Source organism: Chiloscyllium plagiosum, unplaced genomic scaffold, assembly GCF_037043375.1.
Source record: "Chiloscyllium plagiosum isolate Xiang-an unplaced genomic scaffold, Cpla_swu_hap1 HiC_scaffold_31, whole genome shotgun sequence".
NCBI classification, from domain to species: Eukaryota; Metazoa; Chordata; class Chondrichthyes; order Orectolobiformes; family Hemiscylliidae; genus Chiloscyllium; species Chiloscyllium plagiosum.
In genome coordinates, this window is record NW_028270169.1 from 57,062,996 (window position 1) to 57,089,474 (window position 26,479).

Below are 26,479 nucleotides of genomic sequence, written 5' to 3' on the forward strand. Positions count from 1 at the left end.
TCTGGGGGTGAGGGGTGACTAGATCCAGGTGAGTGTACCACTGGGGGTGAGGGGTGACTAGATCCAGGTGAGTGTACCTCTGGTGATGAGGGGGATGTCTATGATCCGGGTGAGTGTACCTCTGTTTGTGAGTATGATCCGGTAAGTGTACCTCTGGGGGTGAGGGGGGTGACTGTGTTCCGGGTAAGTGTACCTCTGGGGTGAGGGGAGAGACTGTGATCCGGGTGAGTGTACCTCTGGGGGTGTGGGCGGTGACTATGATCCGGGTGAGTGTACCTCTGGTGAGAGGGGTGACTATGATCCGGCTAAGTGTACCTCTGGGGGTGAGGGGTGACTATGATCTGGCTGAGTGTACCTCTGGGGGTGAGTATGATTCGGATGAGTGTACCTCTGGGGGTGAGGGGAGAGACTGTGATCCGGGTGAGTGTACCTCTGGGGGTGAGGGGTGACTATGATCTGGCTGAGTGTACCTCTGGGGGTGAGTATGATTCGGATGAGTGTACCTCTGGGGGTGACTATGATTCGGATGAGTGTACCTCTGGGGGTGAGACGTGACTATGATCCGGGTGAGTGTACCTGTGGGAGTGAGGGTGACTGTAATCCGGGTGAGTGTAGCTCTGGGGGTCAGGGGGGTGACTGTGATCCGGGTGAGTGTACCTCTGGGGGTGAGCGGGTTGACTGCGATCCGGGTGAGTGTACTTCTGGGGGTGAGGGGGTGACTATGATCTGGGTGAGTGTACCTGTAGGGGTGAGGGGGGCTGACTGTGATCCGGGTGAGTGTACCTCTGGTGAGGCGGGGTGGAGGGGGGGGAACTATGATCCGGGTGAATGTACCTCAGGGGGTGACTATGATCCGAGTGTCTGGACCTCTGGGGGTGGGTTGTGACTATGATACGGGTTGAGTGTACCTCTGGGGGTGAGGGGTGACGATGATCCGGGTAAGTGTACCTCAGGGGGTGACTATGATCCGGGTGAGTGTACCTCTGGGGGTGAGGGGGGTGACTATGATCCGGGTGAGTGTACATCTGGGGGTTTGGGGTGACTATGATCCAGGTGAATGTCCCTCTGGGGGTGTGGGGGTGACTATGATCCGGGTGAGTATACCTCTGGGGCTGAGGGGGGTGACTGTGATCCGGGTGAGTGTCCCTCTGGGGGTGGGGGGTGTGGGGTGGTGACTATGATACGGGGTGAGTGTACCTCTTGGGGTGAGGGGGGTGACTATTATCCGGGTGAGTGTACCTCTTGGGGTGAGGGGGGTGACTATGATCCGGGTGAGTGTACCTCTGGGGGTGAGGGGTGACTATGATCCGGGTGAGTGTACCTCTGGGGGTGATGGGGTTGACTGTGATCGGGGTGAGTGTACCTTTGGGGGTGATGGGGGTTACCATGATCCGGGTGAGTGTACCTCTGGGGATGTGGGCGGTGACTATGATCCGGGTGAGTGTACCTCTGGTGAGTGGGGGGGGAACTATGATCCGGTTGAGTGTACCTCTGGGGGTGAGGAGGGTGACTGTGATCTGGGTGAGTGTACCTCTGGGTTTGAGGGGTGACGATGCTCCGGGTGAGTGTACCTCTGGGGTGACTATGATCCGGGTGTGTGTACCTCTGGGGGTGAGGAGGGTGACTGTGATCCGGGTGAGTGTACCTCTGGGGGTGATGGGGTTGACTGTGATCCGGGTGAGTGTACCTCTGGGGGTCAGGGGGGTGACTGTGATCCGGGTGTGTGTACCTCTGGGAGTGATGGGGTTGACTGTGATCCGGGTGTGTGTACCTCTGGGAGTGAGGGGTGACTGTGATCTGGGTGAGTGTACCTCTGGGGGTGAGTATGATTCGGATGAGTGTACCTCTGGGGGTGACTATGATCCGGGTGAGTGTACCTGTGGGGGTGAGGGTGACTTTAATCCGGGTGAGTGTAGCTCTGGGGGTGAGGGGGGTGACTATGATCCGGGTGAGTGTACCTCTGGGGGTGACTGTGATCAGGGTGAGTGTACCTCTGGGGGTGGGGGGTGACTGAGCCGGGTGAGTGTACCTCTGGGGTGACTATGATCCGGGTGAGTGTATCTCTGGGGGTGAGTATGATCTGGGTGAGTGTACCTCTGGAGGTGAGCGGGGTGACTATGATCCAGGTGAGTGTACCTCTGGGGGTGAGGGGTGTCTAGATCCGGGTGAGTGTACCTCTGGGGATGAGGGGGATGTCTATGATCCGGGTGAGTGTACCTCTGTTTGTGAGTATGATCCGGGTAAGTGTACCTCTGGGGGTGAGGGGGGTGACTGTGTTCCGGGTGAGTGTACCTCTGGGGGTGTGGGCGGTGACTATAATCCGGGTGAGTGTACCTCTGGGGGTAAGGGGTGACTATGATCCGGGTGAGTGTACCTCTGGGGGTGAGGCGGGGTGACTATTATCCGGGTGAGTGTACCTCTGGGGGTGAGGGGGGTGACCATGATCCGGGTAAGTGTACCTCTGGGGGTGAGGAGAGAGACTGTGATCCAGGTGAGTGTACCTCTGGGGGTGTGGGCGGTGACTATGATCCGGGTGAGTGTACCTCTGGGATTGAGGGGGGGGGGGGGTGAGTGTACCTCTGGTGAGTGGGGGGGGGGGGGGGGAACTATGATCCGGTTGAGTGTACCTCTAGGGGTGAGGAGGGTGACTGTGATCTGGGTGTGAGGGGTGACTATGATCCGGGTGAGTGTACCTCTGGTGAGGGGGGAGGGGGGAAACTATGATCCAGGTGAGTGTACCTCTGGGGGTGAGGAGGGTGACTGTGATCTGGGTGAGTGTACTTCTGGTGGTGACTATGATCCAGGTGAGTGTACCTGTGGGGGTGAGGGGGTGACTGTGATCCGGGTGAGTGTCCCTCTGGGGGTGAGGGGGGTGACTATGATCCAGGTCAGTGTCCCTCTGGGGGTGGGGGGTGACTGTGATCCGGGTGAGTGTCCCTCTGGGGGTGTGGGGGTGGGGGTGACTGTGATCCGGGTGAATGTCCCTCTGGGGGTGGGGTGACTGTGACCCGGGTGGGTGTCCCTCTGGGGGTGTGGGGGGGGGGTGACTGTGATCCGGGTGAGTGTCCCTCTGGGGGTGGGGGGGGGGGGTGACTGTGATCCGGGTGAGTGTCCCTCTGGGGGTGGGGTGACTGTGACCCGGGTGGGTGTCCCTCTGGGGGTGTGGGGGGGGGGGTGACTGTGACCCGGGTGAGTGTCCCTCTGGGGGTGTGGGGGGGGGGGGGTGACTGTGATCCGGGTGAGTGTCCCTCTGGGGGTGGAGTGACTGTGACCCGGGTGGAGGGGGTGGGGGGGTGACTGTGACCCGGGTGAGTGTCCCTCTGGGGGTGGGGGGTGACTGTGATCCGGGTGAATGTCCCTCTGGGGGTGGGGGGGTGGGGGTGACTGTGATCCGGGTGAGTGTCCCTCTGGGGGTGGGGGGTGACTGTGATCCGGGTGAATGTCCCTCTGGGGGTGGGGTGACTGTGACCCGGGTGGGTGTCCCTCTGGGGGTGGGGGGTGACTGTGATCCGGGTGAATGTCCCTCTGGGGGTGGGGGGTGACTGTGACCCGGGTGAGTGTCCCTCTGGGGGTGTGGGGGTGGGGGTGACTGTGATCCGGGTGAGTGTCCCTCTGGGGGTGGGGGGTGACTGTGATCCGGGTGAATGTCCCTCTGGGGGTGGGGTGACTGTGACCCGGGTGGGTGTCCCTCTGGGGGTGTGGGGGGGGGGGGTGACTGTGATCCGGGTGAGTGTCCCTCTGGGGGTGTGGGGGGGGGGGGGGTGACTGTGATCCGGGTGAGTGTCCCTCTGGGGGTGTGGGGGGGGGGGGGGGGTGACTGTGACCCGGGTGAGTGTCCCTCTGGGGGTGTGGGGGGGGGGGGGTGACTGTGATCCGGGTGAGTGTCCCTCTGGGGGTGGAGTGACTGTGACCCGGGTGGAGGGGGTGGGGGGGTGACTGTGACCCGGGTGAGTGTCCCTCTGGGGGTGGAGTGACTGTGACCCGGGTGAGTGTCCCTCTGGGGGTGGGGGGTTACCTTGTCTTTGCTGTCCATATGCCCCGCCCATTTCGTCAGGCCGGTCTAATCCGCCAATAGAAACCTTTGTCAGAATCATCCAATCCGGAGCGAGGCTGGTTTTCCCCACCAGCCAATCAGCTGCCAGGGCTGGCAGTTTGAACCGAGAGGGAACCGTTAGTGGCGCGAGCGACCGGCATTTACTGCCAGACGGACATAAATATAAATATTATATACACACACACACAGATATTTACAGGGAGATCGTCTGAGACAGAGCTCCACACCCACACCCCGTGACGGGCCTACACCGACCTCGGCGCTTGCCTCCTCCCGGCCCACTCCCGCCCAGGAGCGGCAGGATCTGGCAGTTGTCGCCCGGAATGACCACGAAGGAGAATTGGGACCCACAGCGGCTCGGGAGTAATAAGAGGGTAAGGGGGCGGGGGTGGTGGGGCAATGGGTGAAAAAGGGGAGGGAGGGAGGGGGTGGGAGAGTTGGGGATCGGGCCGGGTAGTTTGGGGAGATGGGGTTTAAGTTGGAACTCCGTGGTCAGGGGGAGATGAGAGGGGGAGAGAGGAGGGGGATCGGTCTAAATCAGGAGTTACGGGTGTCTTTTGACTCTTTTCTTCCTTCCACAGACGTTTACTCCGAATAGGTTGTGCAGTCCAAAGCCTTGTCTGAAGAAGCAGCTGAGCGGATCTTTCATTCCTGTCTCACCGACCGCCATTTTCTCAAAAAACATGTCCAAAGTTGCTACTGTGGTACCACAGACAACAGGTACGGTGGTAGGTTTACCTGCGCCATCACCCACACATTCTTATACGCTACATGAACCTGGGTAAATTCACATACGAAACGTCGATTCTCCTGCTCCTTGGATGCTGCCTGACCTGCTGCGCTTTTCCAGCAACACATTTTGCAGCCCTCACTTTCTCCTGGGTAAATTCACATACGATTTGGTGATACTGGGTATTTTCACATGGGATACAAAATATTTTTGCATCATTTGAGCTGATGCCTTATCTTAATATTAAAGCAGGGTATGCGAGAGATTTAGTGCTTAACTGTAATGTAGGTTCTGTATCTGAAAGCAGTTCTGACTTCCTCTCCCAGTAGGATAAGTATACCCCAATATTCTTTCCATTGAAGCTTTACCCTACTCCAACCATGTACTATTTGCATATATTCGAATGATTTACAAATTGATATTCAAACTGTTTGTGTACCTTATGCATGTATCTTCCTTGGCCATCAAGTCCAGAAATAGAACTTGAACTTGTCAGTTTCTAGCTCAGAGACCGGACCATCACTCACTGCCCCACAAGATATTTCCCTTGAGTGCTGTCTGATTCAGGAAGATTCTTGTGACATGAGCGTTGGCCTTGGAGGAAGTACAACGTAGGGTTGCAAGAATGATATCTGGCAAAAGTTAACATGCATCTCCGATTTCAAATTAACTACTGATCAAGCATCCACTGTCCTTTGTGGGCAAAGAGTTCCAAACATCCTCCACCCTTTCTGTGTAGAAATGCTTCTTAACATCACTTCTGACCTTCATGCTAAGACTGTGTCTCTTGTTCTAAAACTTGCAATCAGTGGAAATAGTTTAACTACCCGTGTGTGTGTGTGTGTTAATATCTTGAAGACTTTGATTAGATCATGATTAACCATTTAAATTCTAAATCTGATCACCCTGCTACCTCTGTCCTAGGTCAGATCAGTCCTTAGCCTTTTTAAATTAGGTCTGTTTTCTGTAGAATTCAGCAGGTTAAGGGGTGATCTGATCAAAGTCTTCAAGATGTCAAGAGGAAAAAATTGAAAGTAAAAATAAACAAACTATTTGCTCTGGTTGGAGAATTTAGAATTTGGGAACATAGTCTGAGAACTAAAGCCAGACTTATCAGGAGAGATGTTAGGAAGCAGTTCTAGACACAGAAGGTGTTACATAAACTCTTTTCATGGACCCAACTTCCTTAATCATCATTAACTTTTTAGACTTGATCCTGCTTTGAAAGATCAAACAATAATTTCTTGCCAAATTAATGTTCAAAGTTCAGTCATGCTTGTTAGGAAATGTTGGCAACTTCAATGGTGTTTGGAAATGCAGAGTATTGTTTTCTGGTTTATGATAGGCAGATGATCCCTGTGAAACATAATTTGTAATTTTTGAGAAGGTGTCAGATGTAGTGCAGTATGGCTATGGATGTGTATATTGACTTTCAGAAGGGCTGTTAATACAGTTGTGGATTATGGAACCTAACCCTATTTTGGTTAGGAAGTAGTGACAGAGTAAGTATGTACTCTGGATGTAGCAGGATGTGACGTCTGCTATATTAATGAATTCTACGCTAGGATCTCCTATTTAAATTACTTGGAAATGAGAACTATATATTGAGGTTTGTAAGTTAGGTGGCTCAGTAAATTATCTCGATGATAGAAGAAAGTTACAATGAGACATTAATAGATACTTTCCCTACAAAGCAGGAAGGTAGGTAGCTGCATGTTCACTGAAGATGAAGCAGAACAAGGATTTGTATTACAGATGTCAGATTGACAATGCAACTGAGAACTAGGCTGAGCTTTTTTACTAAACCTCTGAAATAAGAGACAAAAGAGAGCGTATAAGATGTTGCCAACTAACAATTGAGAATTTAAATGTCTCTTGCAATCATATAAGTAGTAAAAGAGCAAGGTTGGGGCCAATTTAGGTACCAAAAATAAATATCTCTGCTTTGAGCAAACAGCATGTCTGAAGTGCTGAGTTTTTTTTACATATCTTTACCAAGAAAGAGTGCCATATTTATAGTAAAAAAGGTAATTTAAATGCATGCTGGTCTGTTTAACCTCTAAAGGGAAAGATTGGTTACAGCACAAAAGGGGGCTTGGACTGATCTTCTGAAGGAGTGATTCATCTGGTGTCATTCTTTACAGCCCTGCAATTTTCTCCTCTGTTTTGCAACTGAACCTACCTCCACCACACACTGACAGTGCCTTCCAGATCCTAACTATTGGGTACTTACTGTGTGAAAAATTGTTCTTTCTCCATGTCTCAATTGTCTTTTTTCAAATTCTCAGTGTCCTTCAATTCTCAATATCCACTGCTGGGAACAGTTGCTCCCTTTCTATTCGGTCCAGTCTCCAGGAAATTTTAACATCTCTATTGAATCTTCTCAGATTTTCCTTTTCTAAGGATAAAAGCCACAACTTCTCCAATTAATTTATGCAGCTGAAATTCCTCATCTCATGAATCTTTTTCTACGCCCATTGTAATTCCTTTGTATCCTTCTAAAGGGTCATGCCCAGTATGAGTAGTGATTAGTCTAATGGAAGCTAAACCAATGATTTATACAAGTTTATTATAACTACCTTTCTGTACTCTATGTCCCTATTTTAGAAGTGTCATGATTCTATATGACATTTTTAACTACCCTCAACCTGCATTACCACTTTCAATGATTTGTCCTTTGTTCCTGTACCCCCTTTAGAATTGTATAACCGTATTAAACTGCATGGCCTCATTCTATCTATTGAACTAAAGCACTGCGTTTCTCCACATTAAATTTCATCTGCCACATGACTGCCCATTCGGTCAGGCTGTCTGTCCTCTGGGAGAATGTAAATGTGTCAGAGGCAGTTTAGAGAACACTTACTCGGCTAATACCTGAAATGGATGAGTTGTCTTATTGGACAGGCAAACTTTGTATCTCCTGGAGTTTGACTCAGAGATCACTTGATTGAAGCAAGATCCTAAAGGGTGTTGAGATGGTGGAGATGGAAAAGAAGTCTCCTCTTGTAGCTCTTGATTCTCCCACAAGATTGGTATTTTAAAATATAAAATGTTGCCAATTTAAGAAAGATGAAGTAACTTTTTTTCCCTCAGTCATGGAGTTGATAAAAACAAAATTGATTGTTTTTGAGGCAGAAATGAATAAATTCCTATCCAGCAACAGGTGAAAGGTTATCAGCGGGAAGTGAATTTGAGGTTACACATTCCCAATCCGGTCCGTCAGATTTTACAAATGGTACGACAGGCTTGCGATGCTGGATGCTATTCTCCTGCTCCATACTCATATATTCAAAAGCGAGTTAAATAATAGAAATAATGTGCATGATTATGGGAAAGAGTTGGTGAATGGTACGGAGTTTTTTTTTGTTTTCAAATATAAAAGCAGTGTTGCGACTGCTCGAAATCCAAAACAAAAATAAACTGCTGGAGAATCTGACAATCTGGCAGCATCTGTGGAGAAAGAGAAACAGTTGACGATTCAAGTCCAATATGTCTTTTTGGAACTCACCAAATTATGCTCAGTCAGAGAGCTGGTGCGAATAAGAAGTGCTGGATTTTTCACCTTAAGAACAATTGTGCATTATCCTCACAGTTACAATACTTCCAAGATTAAGTTGGATCCAAATTTGGCTTTGTCGTAGAAGACAGTGGTGATAGGTTGGAGACCTGCTACAAGAATCCGTGCTGTGTCCCTTATTGTTCGTGGTATTGTGAATGAGTGGGTGGCTAGTTAAATGGGGAAGAAAGTCTTTAGTTACAGGAGGATATAAACTGATTGGTTAGATGGGTTGATCGATGGCAGATGGAATTTAATTCTGATAAATATGAAGTGATGCATTTTGGAAGAAGTAACAAGGCAAGAGGGTATTCAATGAATGGCAGGACACTAGAAGCTCAGATTTTGGAGTGCTTGTCCACAAATCCCTGAAGGTAGCAGAGCAGGTTAATAGGGTTGTTAAGAAGGCATATGGATATTTGCCTTTGAGTCAAGGTATAGATTATAAGATCAGGGAGGTTATCTTGGAGCTGTAAAGGACTTTGATTAGGCCACGCTGGAGTACTGCAGTTGAGGAAATATTTTCTCACCTAGTAGAAGACCATCGTTCATCTCATCTGTGACTGGCAATTCTTGGACCAGGACATTTTGTTTGTCCCAATCATGTCAGTGACACCAGAAGGAATACATTGCAAAAGCATAATGTTAAACCAAGGTGAGTCATCTTCTCTATTTAAAGGCTTGATCACCTGCAAATGTTCCATAATAGGCAGCAAACCGCTCCCAGTAATCACCTCTCAACCCTGCCAGGTTTGGGTCTGTACTCCAGTACTTTACTAATGTTTACTGGTTCGTTCTAATGACTGGATTAAGTGGCCTGCCTGGGCATCATTGTTAGGTAATCTCTCCTTAAGTCCTCTTAACTATGGACTGGCCCTGCACCACCCTGACCCATCTGTTTGTGCTACTTGGTAACTTCAGTGGACAGGATCATACAGCAAAGAGCAAACCAGTCCAGAGGAGTGGAATTATATATCTGTATTGTCCTTTGGACATATTGAGCAAATGGGGCCAGTTTCTCCTTGCGGTCAGGGGTTTGGTTCATTATCACTTCTTGAGGCTTTCAGGGGACATAAATGTTGAGAGAGGGTGGTGAGTTGGCTTTGGCAACCCTAGGATTCAGAGTTCAAGATTTACCAGACCCCCACCCCCCTTCAAGATTTACCACAGTTTCCTGGGATGGCCCTTGGTTGAGGAAGGTCCAGGATGCTCATCGCCGTGATTTTTGGATATGAATTCGGTGACTGATGCTGGACCCTTCAACTTCAGAGTAAGGGGGAGGTTTAGAATCAGGGGATGTGTGGGGACTGTCAGGAGATATTCAGGGCTAAGTGGGATAAAATCCCCATTCCTCATCCCTATCAGTGTCATCCTCTTCTTCAAATAGTGTTGGTATGCCAGGCATAGGCTCGGGATCCTGAGTAGACCTTTGGTTTCTTTTTTTTTTACAGTGCTGTTGCTTTAACCCTTTTTATTTTCCTCAGCCTTAGTGACCTTACACTGTTCTCCCTGTTCCCTTTTTTCACCTCCTATCTACCTATTCACACTCAGCTTTTGATGTCTCTGGGCTTTTGGGAGTTACATCTGCTGTACATACCTCTATTCCCCATCACATGCATTATTCCTCCAACTTGCCAATGAAATATCTTTTACTATTGGCTTTATCTTTCCATTCTTTATTAAATAATTTCCACTTTTTCTCAATTTTTCTTTCAAGTTAGGTTTATCGCCTGTTCACAACATGCTTACTGTTACAATTTCCCCAAGAGTGAACTTTCTTTTGCAACCCTTGTTTTCAATTCTTTAAATTTTCCTTTTTGCCTTGTCATTGATACATTCAATTTGAACATCCAAGACCGTTCATGACTCCATACTATCCAGAAATAGCTGTGTATTCAAGAATTTCTTAAACATAACTCCAACAATTAGATTTTCCTACTCTTAAGCTAACTTATCATGTAACACAAAATCAAACTGGCTACAGCACAGAAAGTTATTCAACCTGTTGTTTCAATGCCAGTTCTGTGTGTGAGGAACACAGCAAATCTCACCCTCTCTTAACTTTCTTCTCTTGCTCTGCTTCCTACACTTTCCCTCATTGCCTTTACATCTATCGCCAACTGCAAGTACAATGCTCAATTTGTTTTAAGGGATGGTCCAGGTGAACACTAATCATTACAGCCATGCCTCAAATTAACCATGAGGCAATGACACAGATCGCTGACAATGTAAACAACCAAATGAAATTGCCAACTAATTCTGATTTTTATAATTCCGGGCTAATACAAATGGTTTAAAGTATATTGACTATTATAGTCGTATTTTCGAATTAAGAGATGGAAAGGGAACAAGTGGCTGAGACATTTCACTGTTAATTAGAAATCCATTTTATACCAAATCCACAAAGCATTCTGAACTGTTGTAGGTCTGATTTAGACCACTGACACTATAATTTAACCCTCATTAATTCCACAGATTTTAAAAGGCACCAAAACCAGAAATGCAAATTAATATGATCAAGCTCACATAGGAAATGAATATTTTCATGTCTGTGAGCACAAACGTACTAATTTATAACCTTGGAGATAATTGATTTATCATGCCTGTTTTTACATTCACAAAAAATAGGACAAACTCAGAACTGAATAAAATGTCATTTACAGCATAAAATGTATCTTCAGTTAACCAAGTGACTAAACAGTAAATATTATACTTGCACGTCAACCTATCTGAAAGGGTCAAGAAGCAATCACTCTCCATAACTATGTATACTGGCTGAAATCCCGACATCTTAATCCCACAGCAGCAGACTACTTTTTCTCGAAGGGAGAGTTTTTTTTTAATAGCCTAGAGAGATTTTTATTATGCTAACATCACCGTTTATAGATCTACAATAGCACTTGCAAGGATAGGTGTCTCTGCATCTCCTTCTATAACCAAATATCATCATTCAACGTCACCCTCACATCATCTTTATTTTTTTTTTCAGATTTTAGAAAATTTTACCAAAATGTAGTTAAAACAGGATTGCATTTCAAAAATTTCAATTTTTGCATTGTACACTTACAATGAGAAAATTGTATCATCAGGAATTAAAGAATAGCTTACCCATTAAACTACTATTTGGAATTTCACTCTGGCCAGACAATAAAATTCCAAATGTGATAAATTCTAATTCAAAGAGCATTTTTACCAATCTTTACAACCCAATTTTTTAAAAAAATAGCATTTCCTGGCAGATTTTGCTTTATACTAGTACTGATGATTAGTTCCTCAAAAGGACACTGTTAACTGTGTATGACCCAAATTGATACAGGGACCATCTGCATTTTTCAAATTACCATTGATTTCCAAAATGTGGACTTAAATCAAAATGTTTCCAGATCTCTAGTTCCAGGGGACAAAAAAAATCAAATATTATACAAGACCCCATGTAAAATACATTCAAAACAGACCACAAAGAGTTAACACTTAGTTCAGTGAATGCAACATCAAAAGCTGTTGTCTCTCGCCCTTTTGGTTTCCTTTGCCTTTTTGATATTTTTCAGAATTTCTGCCAATTATTTTGTGATTGCAATTAAAAGTGCCATCAGTTGGAAATGGCTTCTCAGTTCTTTGTGTCTATTTCAACCATTTGTTGAGGAAGATTTTGATTTGGAATCGGGCCTGTAATGCACATATATATTAAAGGTGTTCCCTTCTGAGGGTACGCCTCATGAGAGAATGCAGACACAGACACAATTGTGCAATCATTCAAACTGGATGTCCTTTAATTTCTTTATTACAATTTACCAAGTTGCCCAATTCACACACACAATTTACCAAAATATCTAATTTTTCTGAGGGGCCTCTAATCCCTATAAATCACTTTTCTGATTAGTATTCTCTCTCACAACTACATAGAGGGACTGTCCCATTGTTTGCAGTAGAGTAAGAAGTCATAAGGTACAAATTTCAACCAGCCACATCAATACTATGAGATGAGAAATTTACCAAGCCTGCTCTCCTGTTTCTATTATCTCATAATTTCAATTGGCCATATCAGAAAGAGGCAGCTCTCTAACCCGAATAGTCAGATAGGGGCGACTACTTCCCTGTCTGGGGTCCCCAGTCCTGATTATTTACCTCAGGAACAATGCAGAATAACTAATGTCACCCTGCAGCAACCTCCATTTTTTTTTTAAAAAAAAAACCCTTCTTACTTTATAATCCTGGTCTGGGTGGTTTGTTCAATCCCTTCAAGGTACCAATCTCATTAGGTGAGGGGCAGATCATCTGTCCAAACACAAGGAGTGGTTGGAGGTAAAATACCTCTGGGCACCCTACCACTCTATTATGCTCGATACAGACTCTCAGTCATTTATTCAGCCCAGAGAAACGTTCCCTTTGTTGGCAAACGAGTCATAGCACCAAAATGTTGACTCAAAAGAAGTCTCGAACCACACCAGTTTCAAGTTCAACCAACTCTTTATTTCAGTTAAGCCGGCAAGAGATCAAGAGTCTATGGTCCAGAGTATCAATCAACATATCTCTGGATGGACTAATAATAGATCTCTGATCTCTAGCTTAAAAGCAGTATATTTTATAGTCTTCATGGGCGTAACTAATTTACTCTTTCTCATTCCCACGTGATTTAAGGTTATTACCTCTAGCAGAGTTCTCATAAGTAAAACGTAGATAAAGCAAGCTGGTTAACAATGTTCTGGTGATCAGACTAATCATAGTACTGGGAAGAAACATCTCCAAGGTTATGCAGAGACTTCTGCATTCTTGCAATTCATGTTCTCACAGTTACTGTGACTGCAGGTGCCATTTTGAACACAAGGCAAATTATTATTGCAAGATAGAGACTTACAAAATGGAGACTTTTAACTGTTGATTCCCCAATACTTCAGTCCCCTCAGGGTTCCTTCACCTTCAGCTCCCTTATCAAAGCTGCCTCATTAAACATTGCCATATCTGGAATCACCTGTTTCCCATTAGGCTCTATTACAAATTGCCTCAAACATTTTGTAGATATTCTGCACATTCCTTTTCTTGGGATCCACTACCAACTTAATTTTTTCTAGTTCACCTGCATATTGAAGTCTTCCCCCAAGATTATTGTAATAGTGCCTTTCTTATGTGACTTTTCTGTCTCCTGATTTATTTCCTTCGCCTGACGACTACTAGGGGACCACTCTTGTCAGGTCTTTTCTCCTTTGGGTTGCTCGCTCTACCCTCAGATTCTACAATTTCCAACCCTATTTTGCTGCTTGTTATGGATATTTTAAAATTTTCATTTCTTAGCAGCAAGGCAACTCCACAGCCTTTGCCCATTGGCTTGTCCTGTTTGAGAGGACACATTTATCCTTGGATATTTAGTTTCCTTGCAGCCACATCTGTGATACTTATCAAATTTCAATCTGAGTTACATGCTCATGTACCTTTTTATATACTGAGCACATTTTAAATAAAACACCCATCAGCCCTCCATTGGAAAACCCTCCCCTCTGCCCCACCTGGTTGCCCCTTATCTGCTGTGCCTGAAGTTAGATTCCTGCCCCTTTCCACATTCTGTGCTATTACCCATTCTGGAAACTTTAATAACCTCACCTGAGGCTAACATATATATCCATATATTTGGATGCACACACCTATTTTTAAAGTCACTGTGACTATCCTATTTGGTCTTTCCACTTGTATCCTCATTCAGGTGGAGCTCATCCTAATGGTATAGTTGTGCTATCTCAATAATATGCCAGTACTCAAGATATCCCTAAAATGCAACATTGTCCACTTAAATGTTGAAGATTAGATTTTTGAAAGTTGAAATTAAACTTGTGCACCAAGTCATCCACCCACAAGTTGTCAATGTTCTTTTTAAAACAAAATGTTGCATGGAAAATCAAGTTACATGGTTTTGATCTTTTCTGCAGCACTGGGATCTGGAGTTCAAAGAGTACTGGCAGAACCAGAAAATCAGCAGCAGTTAGTTAAGTGAGTAACCTTTTTTCTGTTCAGTATGAATTCTGTTGTTTCTTTGGGAGAGCTGTGATTAATATCTGATTCTGTATTCATCTTTAGCTACTGAACAAGAGTTATTATACATCAAAAAGCAAATAAGTTGGCTGTTGCTTGTTTCAGGATGTTCTAATGACATGAGCTATTCTATTACCAATGCTATGTACTTCCTGAAATGCATCGTACATGAGGTCACATACACCATAATCTTTAATACATTGGCCAAATCCACAGGAATTGTGCTTTATTTTTCCAGCAGGCAGTGCTTTGAATAGTGATGCAATGGTGGGACATTTGGCTAGTTTTTCTCTCCTTGGATCAAAACTGCAGAGACTAAATTACACCATGCTTGATGGTGGTTCTTGTACATAGGTGAGTCATAGAGTTCTACAGCAGGGAGACTAAAATGTCCATCCACACTAATCCCATTTACCTGCACTTAGCCAATATCCTTCTAAACCTTTCCTATCCACGTATTTGTCGAAATGCCTTTTAAATATTGTTAATATACTGGCCTCAACCACTTCTGCTGGCAGCTTATTCCATGTGTACCAACCTCTTATTTTTTTTTAAAAAACGTTGCTCCTCAGGTTTCCTTTTTATTCTTTCCTCACTAACCTTAAACTGGTGTCCTCTAGTCGTCTTCTCCCACCCTTGGAAAAAGATTAGATTCCCTATAGTGTTGAAACAGGCCCTTCAGCCCAACAAGTCAACACTGGCTCTCCAAACAGTAACCCACCCAGACCCATTTCCCTACTTTATATTTACCCTGACTAATGCACCTAATACTATGGCCAATTCACCTAACCTGCACATCTTTTGGACTGTGGGAGGAAACGAGAACACCCGGAGGAAACCCACGCAGACATGGGGAGAATGTGCAAACTCCACAAAGTGGCCCGAGGCGGGAACTGAACCTGGGTCCCTGGCGCGATGAGGCAGCAGTGCTAACCACTGAGCCACCGTGCTGCCCTTGAGTGCCTTTACCCTATCCATGCCTCTCTTGATCTTATACATTTCTAGAAGAATTCTCTCCCCAACCCCAACCTGTCTTCTAACACTTGAAAGAAAACATCTTAGCTTGTCCAACCTCTCCCTATAACTCAGACCCTTGAGTCCTGGCAACATCCTTGTAAATTTCTACTGCACTCTCTTTCCAGTTTAATAACATCCTTCCTATAGCAAGGTGACCAAAACTGAACACAATACTCCAATTGCGGCCTCACCAATGTCCTGTATAACTGCAATATAACCTCCCAACATCTACACTCAATGCCTTGACTGAGTGCCAGTGTAACAAAAACTTTCTTCATTGCCCTGTCTATCTGTGACTCCACTTTCATAGAGCTGTGTACCTGAACTCCAAGATCCCTCTGTTCCATAACACTCCTTAGGGCCCTACCATTCATCATGAAACTCCTATCTTGATTTGACTTTCCAAAATGCAAGCTCTCAGACTTGTCTATATTCGTCTCCATTTGTCATTTCTCAGCCAACTTACCCCAGTTGATCAAGGTCCTGTTGCAATTTCTGAGGACCTTCCTCACTGTCCATGATACTACCTATTTGTGTCATCCACGAACTTATTAATCATGCCTTGTACATTCTCATCCAAATCATTAATATAGATAACAAACAGCACTGACCCCCAAAACATTCCACTAGGCACAGGCCACCAGTCTGATACGCATCCTTCCACTATTACCCTCTGCTTCCTACCATCAGGCCAATTTCGTATCCACTTTGTCAGCTTCCCCTAGTTCCATACAATCTAACCTTCCAGAACAGCCTACCATGTGGAACCTTATCAGAGGCCTTACAGAAATCCATATAGACTACATCGACTTCCCTGTTCTCATCAACCTTCCTGATCACAAAGAACTCAACAAATTTGAGGCATGATCTCCTTGGCACAAAGCCATACTGACTATTCCTAATCAAACCATGTCTTCCCAAATGCATCTATATATTGTCTCTCAGAATCTTCTCAAGTAAACTACCTATTACAGATGTTCGGCTTACTGGTCTATTGTTCCCAGGTTTTTCTTAGCAGGCCTGAAGAGCATAATATTCACTACCCTCCAATCTTCTAGGACCTCACCTGTGTCTAAAGATGATGCAAAAATATCAGCCAGAGTCAATGTAATACTTTGAACAACAGGTAGCTTTTGATTTGTTTAGACCAGGCCAAGATAAGACATTGTAGTAGGTGAATCGAAATGTGATGGGATAAGTAGGTAGCCCCACTGGTTTATTTTCCCTGGAGTCAGTGACTTGGATAAGTTTTCAGTAGTCTGAAGTAACTTATGCAAATGGTCAGAATTCTCATTATGCTCTAATTGAAAACAAATAATGACATTTGAAAGATACAGGTCAAGTTTTGCAGAATAACAAGTTACCGTTGATTAGGCACTGCCACATCTATGTGCAATGTACTACAACATCCGAGGATCATTTGAAATCCCCGTATTTTAAATGCCACAAATCTACTGAATAATCCTGGTTTAAAAACCCTCAAATGCAGGAATTTATATAAAAATGTGCTTTATCCCAGGTCTGAGTCTTTGATTTTTACTTTTAAGTCCCTTCACCTCTTTGCTCCTATTGTAGTAATCGGAGTCCCATACTAAATAAATGTCTTTGAAATCAGAAGCTGGTCCATTGATGACTTTGATATTGGACGTCCTCTTGGAAAAGGCAAATTTGGAAATGTGTACATGGCTCGTGAACGGGAAACTAAGTTTATCCTGGCGCTGAAAGTGCTTTTCAAGTCTCACCTTGAGAAAGAAAACGTCGAGCATCAACTCCGAAGAGAGATTGAAATTCAGTCTCATCTCAAGTAAGTCGATTTCTTTTTTTTTAAGTAAATGTTACTCGCCTTTGCTGCTTAAATGTTTTGTCCTTTCTGCAAAAATAATTTTTATTTATTTTATAAAATCTGTTCTTCTATGTAGGAGGATGCCATTCAGTCTCTTAACCCTGTTCTGCTGTTGCTGATCTGCATCGTATCTCCATTTATTTATGTACTATTCAGTTGACCAGGCTCAACACTTTTTTTTTGCGGTGGTGGGACCACTTCAGCGAGTGATCCTGGGCTGTACCTTTTGGGGCATTGTTATTGACTTCAAACGGGCACCAAACATTTTGTCTCTGGACTTTATTCTCTGTTCCCGGCCACATAATTAACTGACAGTTCTCTCATTCAACATTTACAGCTATATGGGAAAACAAAATCGCACAACTGAGATCATGATTTGTTTTTCTATAAAGTTACCAAGTGTTTTGTTTGTATCTGAATATATAAATCATCTTTTTTCCTCGTAAAATCAACCAAAAAATGGATCTGCCCAAATCCAGTCATGAAGCTCTGAGTAAGTTTATCAACACTGTGAAACAAACATTGTTTCTCATATACCTATCTGAGAAACAAAAGGCTTATGATCTGTGACGATTGGTTATTCATTGCTAACAGCATTCTATGTGCACATTTTTAAATTTCAGGCATCCAAACATATTAAGACTTTACAACTATTTTTTCGATCGAACAAGAATTTATCTAATGTTAGAATTCGCTCCTCGGGGAGAGTTGTACAAAGAGCTGCAGAAACGAGGCTGCTTTAGTGAACAACAGAGTGCCACTGTGAGTGAACATGAATAAATGATATACATTGCGAATTGAAAAGTTTGTGTTATTGTATTTGTATTTCTGTTGTCTCCTGATGTTTTGAACCTCCGTAGTGCTAGTTATTTAGTTGCAGGGAGGATAATGAGCACCAATGGTCACAAATGAATATTTTAAGACCTGGAGTAGGTCTTTGTAACTTGACAGGGAGATGTTAGAAACCAAGAACCTTGATTATCCAAACGAGATGGGTAGGCGGTAATTTGAGTGCTGGTTATCCGGCAATGCATGTCCTAATGCCATTTTACCGATAACTGATCTGGTAATTTGAGTGCTGGCTAGCAAACGTTTCTCAGTTAGCAAACATTTGTTATCTGGCAATGCACAGCATAACGCTGTTTAACTGATAACTGAATGCCGAGTTGCCTAATGCCATTTTTATGGGACCTTGTGACCATCTTTGGATAACCCAGATTGTACCGTACTGCGAAATGTCTAACTTGCAACAGCAGGTTTTAAGGTTCTCCCTTCCAAAATAAACTTCACATTTTACCACGTTATACCCTATTTGTCAACATTTTGCTCCATTTATCAATTTAGTTTTCTCTCTCTCTTTAAACTGTTTGTTTGTATCCCTCTTGCAACCTACCTTTTAAACCTATTTTTGACATCTGCAAAGTTGGCTACAGTACATTCCCTTCCTTTCTCCAAGTCATTAATATTTGTGGTCCCAGCTCCATCTTCTGTGGAATCCCACTGGTCACAAGTCACCAATCTGAAAAAAGAATCCCATATCCCCACTCGCTGTTTCCTGCCTATTAGCTAATTAGCCAATTCTATTCTATCATTACCACCAACACCATGGGTCTTAACTTATGACTTGATCTTTGTCAGGTTCTTTGAACGTCTTCAAATACAACATATCTACTGATTTTTCTCCACTACCCACTCTGGATGTTCGAAGTATATTCACTATAATGAATGATGCACAGTATCTGTTTCAACTCCTTTGCCATTTCCTTATTCCCCGAAACAATCTCCACAGATTCATTTAAGTGGCTTTTGTTCACTTTGATACCTTTCTTTCTTTTTATATATTTACAGAAGCTCTTACTGTCAGTTTTATATTCCCCTCTAGTTTGCTCTTGTGTTTTTTTTGTCTTTTTTTAAATCTTTTTAGCCATCTGCTAGATTCTCAATTTTTTTAATCCCAGTCTTCAGGGCTATCACTGACTTTGATTTCCTTTCTGAACTCTCCTTTCCTGGTTAGCCATAGTTGGTTTATCTCTTCCTTTTACTGGGTTGAGAGTCATGAATTACTTCAAATGTCTACTACCGATTAAATTAGCAGCAATGAGAGTAAGCAATCTACCCAGTTCACTTTCACTCACTCAAACCTCACTTCATTGTGATTCCCTTTAAGTTAAGCACAATTGTATATGGCCCAAATTTCACACTCATACTGAATATTGCATTCATCATGCTATGATCACTACTTCCTTTACTTGGAGATCATTTATTAATCCTACCTTATTATCCATTACCAGATTCAAAATAGCCTGCTCCTTGGTCAGCTTTATGATACATTTTGCTGTAGGAAAGTATCCCTAATGCACTCTACGAATTCATTGTCACAGCTACTCTTACCAATTTGATTAATCCAATCAGCATGAAGATTAAAGTCACTCATTATTGCTCTATTGTTTTTATATGCCCTTATTGATTTTTATAGCCTTTCCTACAGAATGGCGACTGTTTGGGAGTCTGTGCAGTACTCCTATGCTCTCTTTTCCTTGCTTTTTTTTTAACCTTCACTCAAATGGATTCCACATTTGAGTCTAGATCCACATCTGAGTTTAGATCATCTCTCTCAACTTTCCTCATTACATTTTTTTTTTTAAACAGTGCTACCCCATCAATCATAGAGACATATAGTATGGAAACAGACCCTTTGGTCCGCTGATTCATACCAACCAGATATTCTACATTAATCTAGCCCCATTTGGCCCATATCTCTCTCAATCCTTCCTAGCCTCCTCCTTCACCTCTAGCAGCTCATTCCATACACACGCACCATACTTTGTGTGGAAAAAAATTGCCTCGTGTCCTGTTTAGATCTTTCCCCTCTGACCGTAAACCTATGCCCTCTGGTTTTGGACTCCCTACCCTGGGTAAAAGACCTTTACTATTCACTCTTTCCATGCCCTTCACATGATTTTATAAACCTCGAGTCAGCAAGCATCCTCTGACACTTAGTCCCAGCCTATTCAGCCGCTCCCAATAGCTCAAACCTTCTGACCCTGGCAACATCCTTTTCAAGTTTCACATTTTTCCTATAATAGGAGACCAGAATTGAACACTGTACTCCAAAGGTGGCCTAACTAATGTCCTATGCAGCCGCAACATGACATGCTGATTCCTATACTCAGTGGACTGACCAATAAAGGCAAGCATACCAAACGCCATCTTTACAACCGCAATTCCACTTTCAAGGAATTATGAACCTGCACCCTAAGGTCTCTGTGTGGCAACACGTTCCAGTTTCTTACCATTTAATAGTATAATTCCTACCCTGTTCTGCCCTCCCAAAATGGAGAATTTCACATTTATCCAAATTAAACTCCATCTGTCATTCTTTGGCCTGTGTACCATCTGATTAAGGTCCCATTGTAATCTGAGGTAACCACCTTTGCTGTCCACTACACCTCCAATTTTGGTATCATCTGTAAACTTACTAACCATACCTGTTATATTCACATCCAAATCATTTTATATGAATGACGAAAAGTGGTGGAGCCCACCACCTTCCTTCCATCCTGTCTCCCTGAAAGGTCAAATATCTGAATGTTATGTTCCCAATTTTGATTTCCTTGTAACCGTTTTTTTCCCTATTGGCTATGAGAATAATTCATTTAGCTTGATTTGCACTTTCTGTCTCTCTACCTTTTTTGTTTCTTCATATAAAAGCCTTTAAGTTTGTTCTGTTATTGAATTTCCAGCACATTTATGGTTTCTTGGTACAGTATGACATTTCACACGGTCCTGTACCTTCCCTTTTTTTGTATTTTCTGGTAATAATCCCGATCACGAATCTGCATTCCTACCTTCCCCTTTACCTTTTTTTGAGTTTTGTAATTGCCCATGCACCTGAACCCACCCATAGACAGACAGACTCATGCAGGTCGCAGCATGATTGAAATGGAGCCTATCCCATCAGAACAGACCCCTCATTCCCCAGTACTGGTGTGAGTGTCCCATATATTCAAATCTGCTTCTCTCAGACCAGTCTTTAAGCCAGGCATTTACCTCCTTTTTAAATTTGTTGATTCTATGCCAATTAGCTCCTGGCTCAGTTAGTAACCTAGAGAGTTGTTTTTTTTTTTTTGGCTCTGCTTTTTTAAATTTTTAGCCTCTGCAGAACCTCTCTTCCAGTTCTCTTTGCCTACATGGATCGCAACAACTGGATCTTTTCCCCTCTCACCTAAAGTTCCTCTGCAGCCCAGATGCAATCTTGAACCCAGGCACGCAACCAATCTTCAAGACTCTCAATCCTGGCCATGGAGAACAGTGTCCATTCCCCTGACTATATTATCCCTAATTACGATTGCATTTCTCTTCTGCCCCTTCTTGAATGACTCCCTGTATCACAGCACTATGGTCAGTTTACAAGCTCAAGGACCTGAGGCTCCTGAAGCACTGCCTCTGCGATTTCCTCTACCTGCCTTGCTCATAATCATACTCTCTTGTCCTTAACTACCTCAAATTCAATCTGTAGTCAAGTGGTCTGGCTACCTCCTGAAAGTGAACTCTTTTCCACTTCCCTGATGCGTCAGTGTTCAAAGTTCAGATTCCAGTTCAGAGTTGAGCTGGAGTTGCTCAAGCAATGAACATTCGCTACACTTGCTAGGGACCACAATGGGCTCCACTAGTTCTGGTGCCTGGCTCTGCACCTCTATTTTGTTTAATTTGTTTTTTGTTTCTTTTGGTTTTATTCTGCAAATATTTCTCCTATTTACCCTCCATCTGAAAGTAACCTAAAATAGTAAAATTAGCAGCTATTACCAACCAATGAACTTTCGTTTACTTGTGTCCATATGTTCTTGTTTGCTTTATGCTTTACTTCATTTTATCCTGTTAAAAGACCTTCCAAACTGAGAGCCAGGAATGCAAAAAGCATCTCTTTCCTCTGCACCATATTCCCATGCTGCTGCAAAATCTCTGAAGTATATACTCTGGCTGTGCCTCTCTCCTGAGGTGATCTCTGCTTCCTCAACATGCAGACCTTCTGCTTTTTACAGACTACCTCTGCCTCTGATTGAGACCCATTGTAATTTTTGTTTTATTGTTGTGCCAGAGCTTTAACTCAAAAGTATTCACTGGATTACAAACCATCATCCACCTCAATTAATTTCCAAATGGTGACTGAATTTGACACTGGTCATAATGGTGCATTTGATCTGCCTTATGTACCTGACTACAATCTGATCATTTTATAAAGTGTTATTTCACTTTGCTTGGAAGAACAGAAAGTGGATTGATGCTGAATCTTTTTTTTTTGTATTTTTTGAATATTGCAGTACATGTTGGAACTGGCAGATGCATTGCTTTACTGTCATTTAAAGAAGGTGATTCACAGAGACATCAAACCAGAGAATCTACTGCTTGGTCTGCGTGGGGAGTTGAAAATAGCTGACTTTGGCTGGTCTGTGCATGCTCCTTCATCCAGGTTTGTGTGAATTGTCATTTTATAGTGATCAATTTGCAAATGCATAATAAATATCTGGTCATTATCATGTCCAGTGACAAGACTGGTGTTCTGAGCTGTATGAATGTGCAGTGATGAGGAATGTACTAAATAGGGAGCAAGCATTTTGCATACATGCAGTGTTCCTTTTTTGTGTTGTATACTTAAAGGAACTGCACTGTGCAACCAGTTGGTGAGTCTCAGCACCTTTTTTTAGATTACATTACAGTGTGGAAACAAGTCCACACCGAAGCGCAACCCACCCATACCCCTACATTTACCCCTTACCTAACACTACAGGCAATTTAGTATGGCCAATTCACCTGACCTGCACATCTTTGGACTGTGGGAGGAAACCGGAGCACCCGGAGGAAACCCACGCAGACACGGGGAGAATGTGCAAACTCCACACAGTCAGTCGCCTGAGGCGGGAATTGAACCCGGGTCTCTGGCGCTGAGGCAGCAGTACTAACCACTGGGCCACCGTGCCGCCCACCTATTGCAAGAGAGGAATAAATAAGTTATACGTTCATGGATTGATGTTGGTAAAACCAAAAATACTTCCTCTGGCTCAAAAGCAACATCTCCAAGAGGATGGAAGTCTTTGCCCGATTTGGCACTGATTTGAGTTCCTATCCTACACCTGATTTGTCACCTAAAACCTCTTTCCATCTTAAACAGGTCCTCATTTCATGTCATAAATGTACAACTATCCATCACCCCACCTGCTCTCTGCAGTCTAAGCTTATCTAGATCACAACTGTCTGTGGTAGATAACCCGCATGATCATTTTCCCTAAAAGTCCTAAATTTTAATTGAAGGCGACAGAGCCAAAACTTTAATGTCATTCTTCTTTGCAGATGCTGCCAGACCAGTTGAACATTTTCAGCATTTTCTATAAATTGTGATTCCCAGAAACTGCTGTTTTTCTTTCTGGTTTTGTTCTGGTCAGGCTCAGCAAGGCTCCTATATTCCAGTGAATGATTGAAAGATGCGTATCCTTATTCAGTTCCTTCCAAGTGTTTTTTTGGTCATACTGCAATGTCTTCTACTCATACAGACTACTTGTTCTCAACTCCTCAAACAATGGGGTAATGTGCTCACTCCCAGGAAATCTCTCAAAATCCTTGTCTTCGAATTCTCCGTCTCTGCTTTTCAAAGCTTTTTATCTGACTTCACTTTCCCTCTTAGTGCCAGTAGTATGATGGTAAACCTGAATAGGAGTTTAAAAATGTATTTCATTTAGATCAGATATTAAAGGTGTATTTGAAGCTTTTGCCCAGCATGTGGTTTAATCTGATGTGAGGAAAAACTATCTTTACCAGTAACCTCTATCAATGATTCAATCATTGACCAATAGCAGTATTCAGACATTGGATTTTACTTGCAGTAAAGTCAGAGTTGATGAGCCGCTTCCAGGTTTTGTCTGACCTTTGATTTGATCAATAAGGGGTGGCACTGCTGCCTCACCGCACCAGGGACCCTGGTTTGATTTCTGCCTTGGGTGAGTGTGCAAACTCCACACAGACATTCTCCCAGAGTCTGCATGGATTTCCTCCAAATGCACCAGTTTCCTCCCACAACCCAAGGATGTGCAGGTCAGGTGAATTGGCTATGCTAAATTGCCCATAGTGTTAGGTACATTAATATGGGGTAGGGGAGTGGGTCTAGGTGGTTACTCTTCAGAGGGTTGGTGTGGATTTGTTGGGCTGAAGGGCCTGTTTCCATAGTGTAGGGAATCTAATCTAATCTAATAATCAAATCCCTGCAGAAGAAAGACTTTATGCGGCACTTTGGATTACCTGCCTCCAGAGATGGTGGAAGGGCGTTTGCATGATGAAAAAGTGGACTTGTGGTGCCTGGGCATTCTGTGCTATGAATTCCTGGTAGGACACCCTCCGTTTGAATCATCATCTCACCAAGAGACCTACAGGAAGATCTGTAAGGTAATCGGCTATCAGTCGAGATTTTAATAATTTTTAGGCTGTTCATATAGAGGTCAGTTATGTCTAGTGATACATTTGGAGCACTGCTGTTCTGATGCTTGTGAACATGGTTGTTGTCTTATTAGTTCATCAGTAAGAATGTGCTGTTTGGGTGTGTTGTTTACAAATCCACTATTGCTGTATTTTCAACTGGTCCTCAAACTGAATCAAATAACCAACACCTGAATTTTTTTTCCAGGTTGAAATCCATTTTCCATCCAGCATGTCAGATGGTGCTAAGAGTCTGATCAGCCAGTTGCTTCGACATAATCCAGTCCTGAGACTTCCCCTCAAGGGAGTGATGGAACATCCATGGGTGAAAGCCAATGCCCGGAGGCTCCTTCCACCAGAATGTACAGCCAGTGGTGAGAATGAAGGTCCTCACTAACCCTGGGGATTGATAATGTGTATGCAAGCCATGTAATTAGCAATTCTCATGTGTAAATATACAACTGTTATATACTCCATATCTTTTCTCTACCCTTGATCCTCCCTTGGTTTGGTTTCAGCTGTTTGTCTTCTAAAGTTGAAGCTGACCTTTTGAGAATGTAGTATCCGTCTTCACAGAAAAGCTTCAGGCACTTAGTGGAACACAGATCTTGAATATTGCTGAAAAGAGACCTGTTGCTGAAGATTTTATCTTATGCTTGTAAGACAAATTTCAAACTCTCAATTTATAGTACATGGGAAAAGTGTGGCAATTGGTGACAAATTTCTTGTCAGCAACATTCAAATAATTTGATTTTGGTTTCAAGTTCTTGTTTTAACATTTTTCTTAACTGTTGAGTGCCTTGATTTCTTTATTGTAAATCATGTTCCCCATACTGGCATTCAGTCTCAGCTTTGTGTTGCTTTTGTGTAAATGAGTGACCAGTTCTGAAGCAAATCCAATGTGTATGAAACATGTATTTGCTGCTTCGAGAGCTGATTGAATTCTGCCAGACTCGATTAGTTTGGGAATTGTTTCTCTTTGCTGTATGTAGTCACTAAATAAACTTGACATTAGTGAATTTTATACAGAGTTTTTTATAACATTTTTAGTCAGCAGTCTGGGGCTGTGGCTCTTCTGAAAACAGAGATTAATATTCTAATGGTCACTAACTTCCTGCTGTTTATTTGCAAATAAAAATATCCTGAAATTACTTGCCTTTGTAGCCTGATCTTCCACACTGTCGATGGAAGTACCTGTACATGTCAAATTGAGCTTGGTGCAGTAGCATAGATGTAACAGATGTGCAATATCACCTATTTTAAATGCCAAATTGATCCACAACTTTAAGAACCATGGCAAAGGCTTGAAAAATGTTTGTTTCCAAACAAACTTATTTGCATAATTCTATAACTGAGACTCCATTTCTCTTTGTCTTCTAGCAGACCTCTTATGAGGTTAACAGCTACATTTTAAGGATAGATTGTCCTTGCTAACTTTAAATAGACACAAATGGCTGGAGGAATTAAATCTGGTAGTATCTGTAGGGAGAGAGGAGTTCATGTTACAATTTTGTTTTTGCTGCATATCATAGAACACAGACCATAGACCAGTACAGCACAGAACAGGCCCTTCAGCCCACGATGTTGTGCCGACCATTGATTCTCATGTGAGGTAAACCTAATATACGAACTCTCATTTCTGTGACCATATGCATGTCCAGCAGTCTCTTAAATATCCCCAATGACCTTGCTTCCACAGCTGCTGCTGGCAACGCATTCCATGCTCTCTCAACTCTGTGTGTAAAGAACCTGCCACAGGTCATATTGCACCTTTTTAACATGTAAATATTTGAG

At 43.3% G+C, this 26,479-nt stretch overlaps 1 protein-coding gene across 2 annotated transcripts; it reads left to right on the top strand.

Annotated features, from left to right (window-relative positions):
• Nucleotides 1–4,176: 4,176 nt before the first annotated feature.
• On the top strand, nucleotides 4,177–25,836 carry aurkb (aurora kinase B). 2 transcript variants are annotated; one of them, XM_087977569.1, is made up of 8 exons: nucleotides 4,177–4,428; nucleotides 4,636–4,774; nucleotides 14,259–14,319; nucleotides 16,994–17,182; nucleotides 17,845–17,983; nucleotides 22,543–22,691; nucleotides 24,481–24,655; nucleotides 24,894–25,836. In XM_087977569.1, exons 1-8 carry the CDS (start codon nucleotides 4,378–4,380, stop codon nucleotides 25,080–25,082), a joined length of 1,092 nt encoding a protein of 363 aa, XP_087833695.1. In that variant the 5' UTR covers nucleotides 4,177–4,377; the 3' UTR covers nucleotides 25,083–25,836. The 2 variants fall into 2 exon arrangements, with proteins under 2 accessions (XP_087833695.1, XP_087833696.1); XM_087977570.1 differs by having other exon boundaries at nucleotides 16,997–17,182.
• The last annotated feature ends 643 nt before the right edge of the window (nucleotides 25,837–26,479 follow it).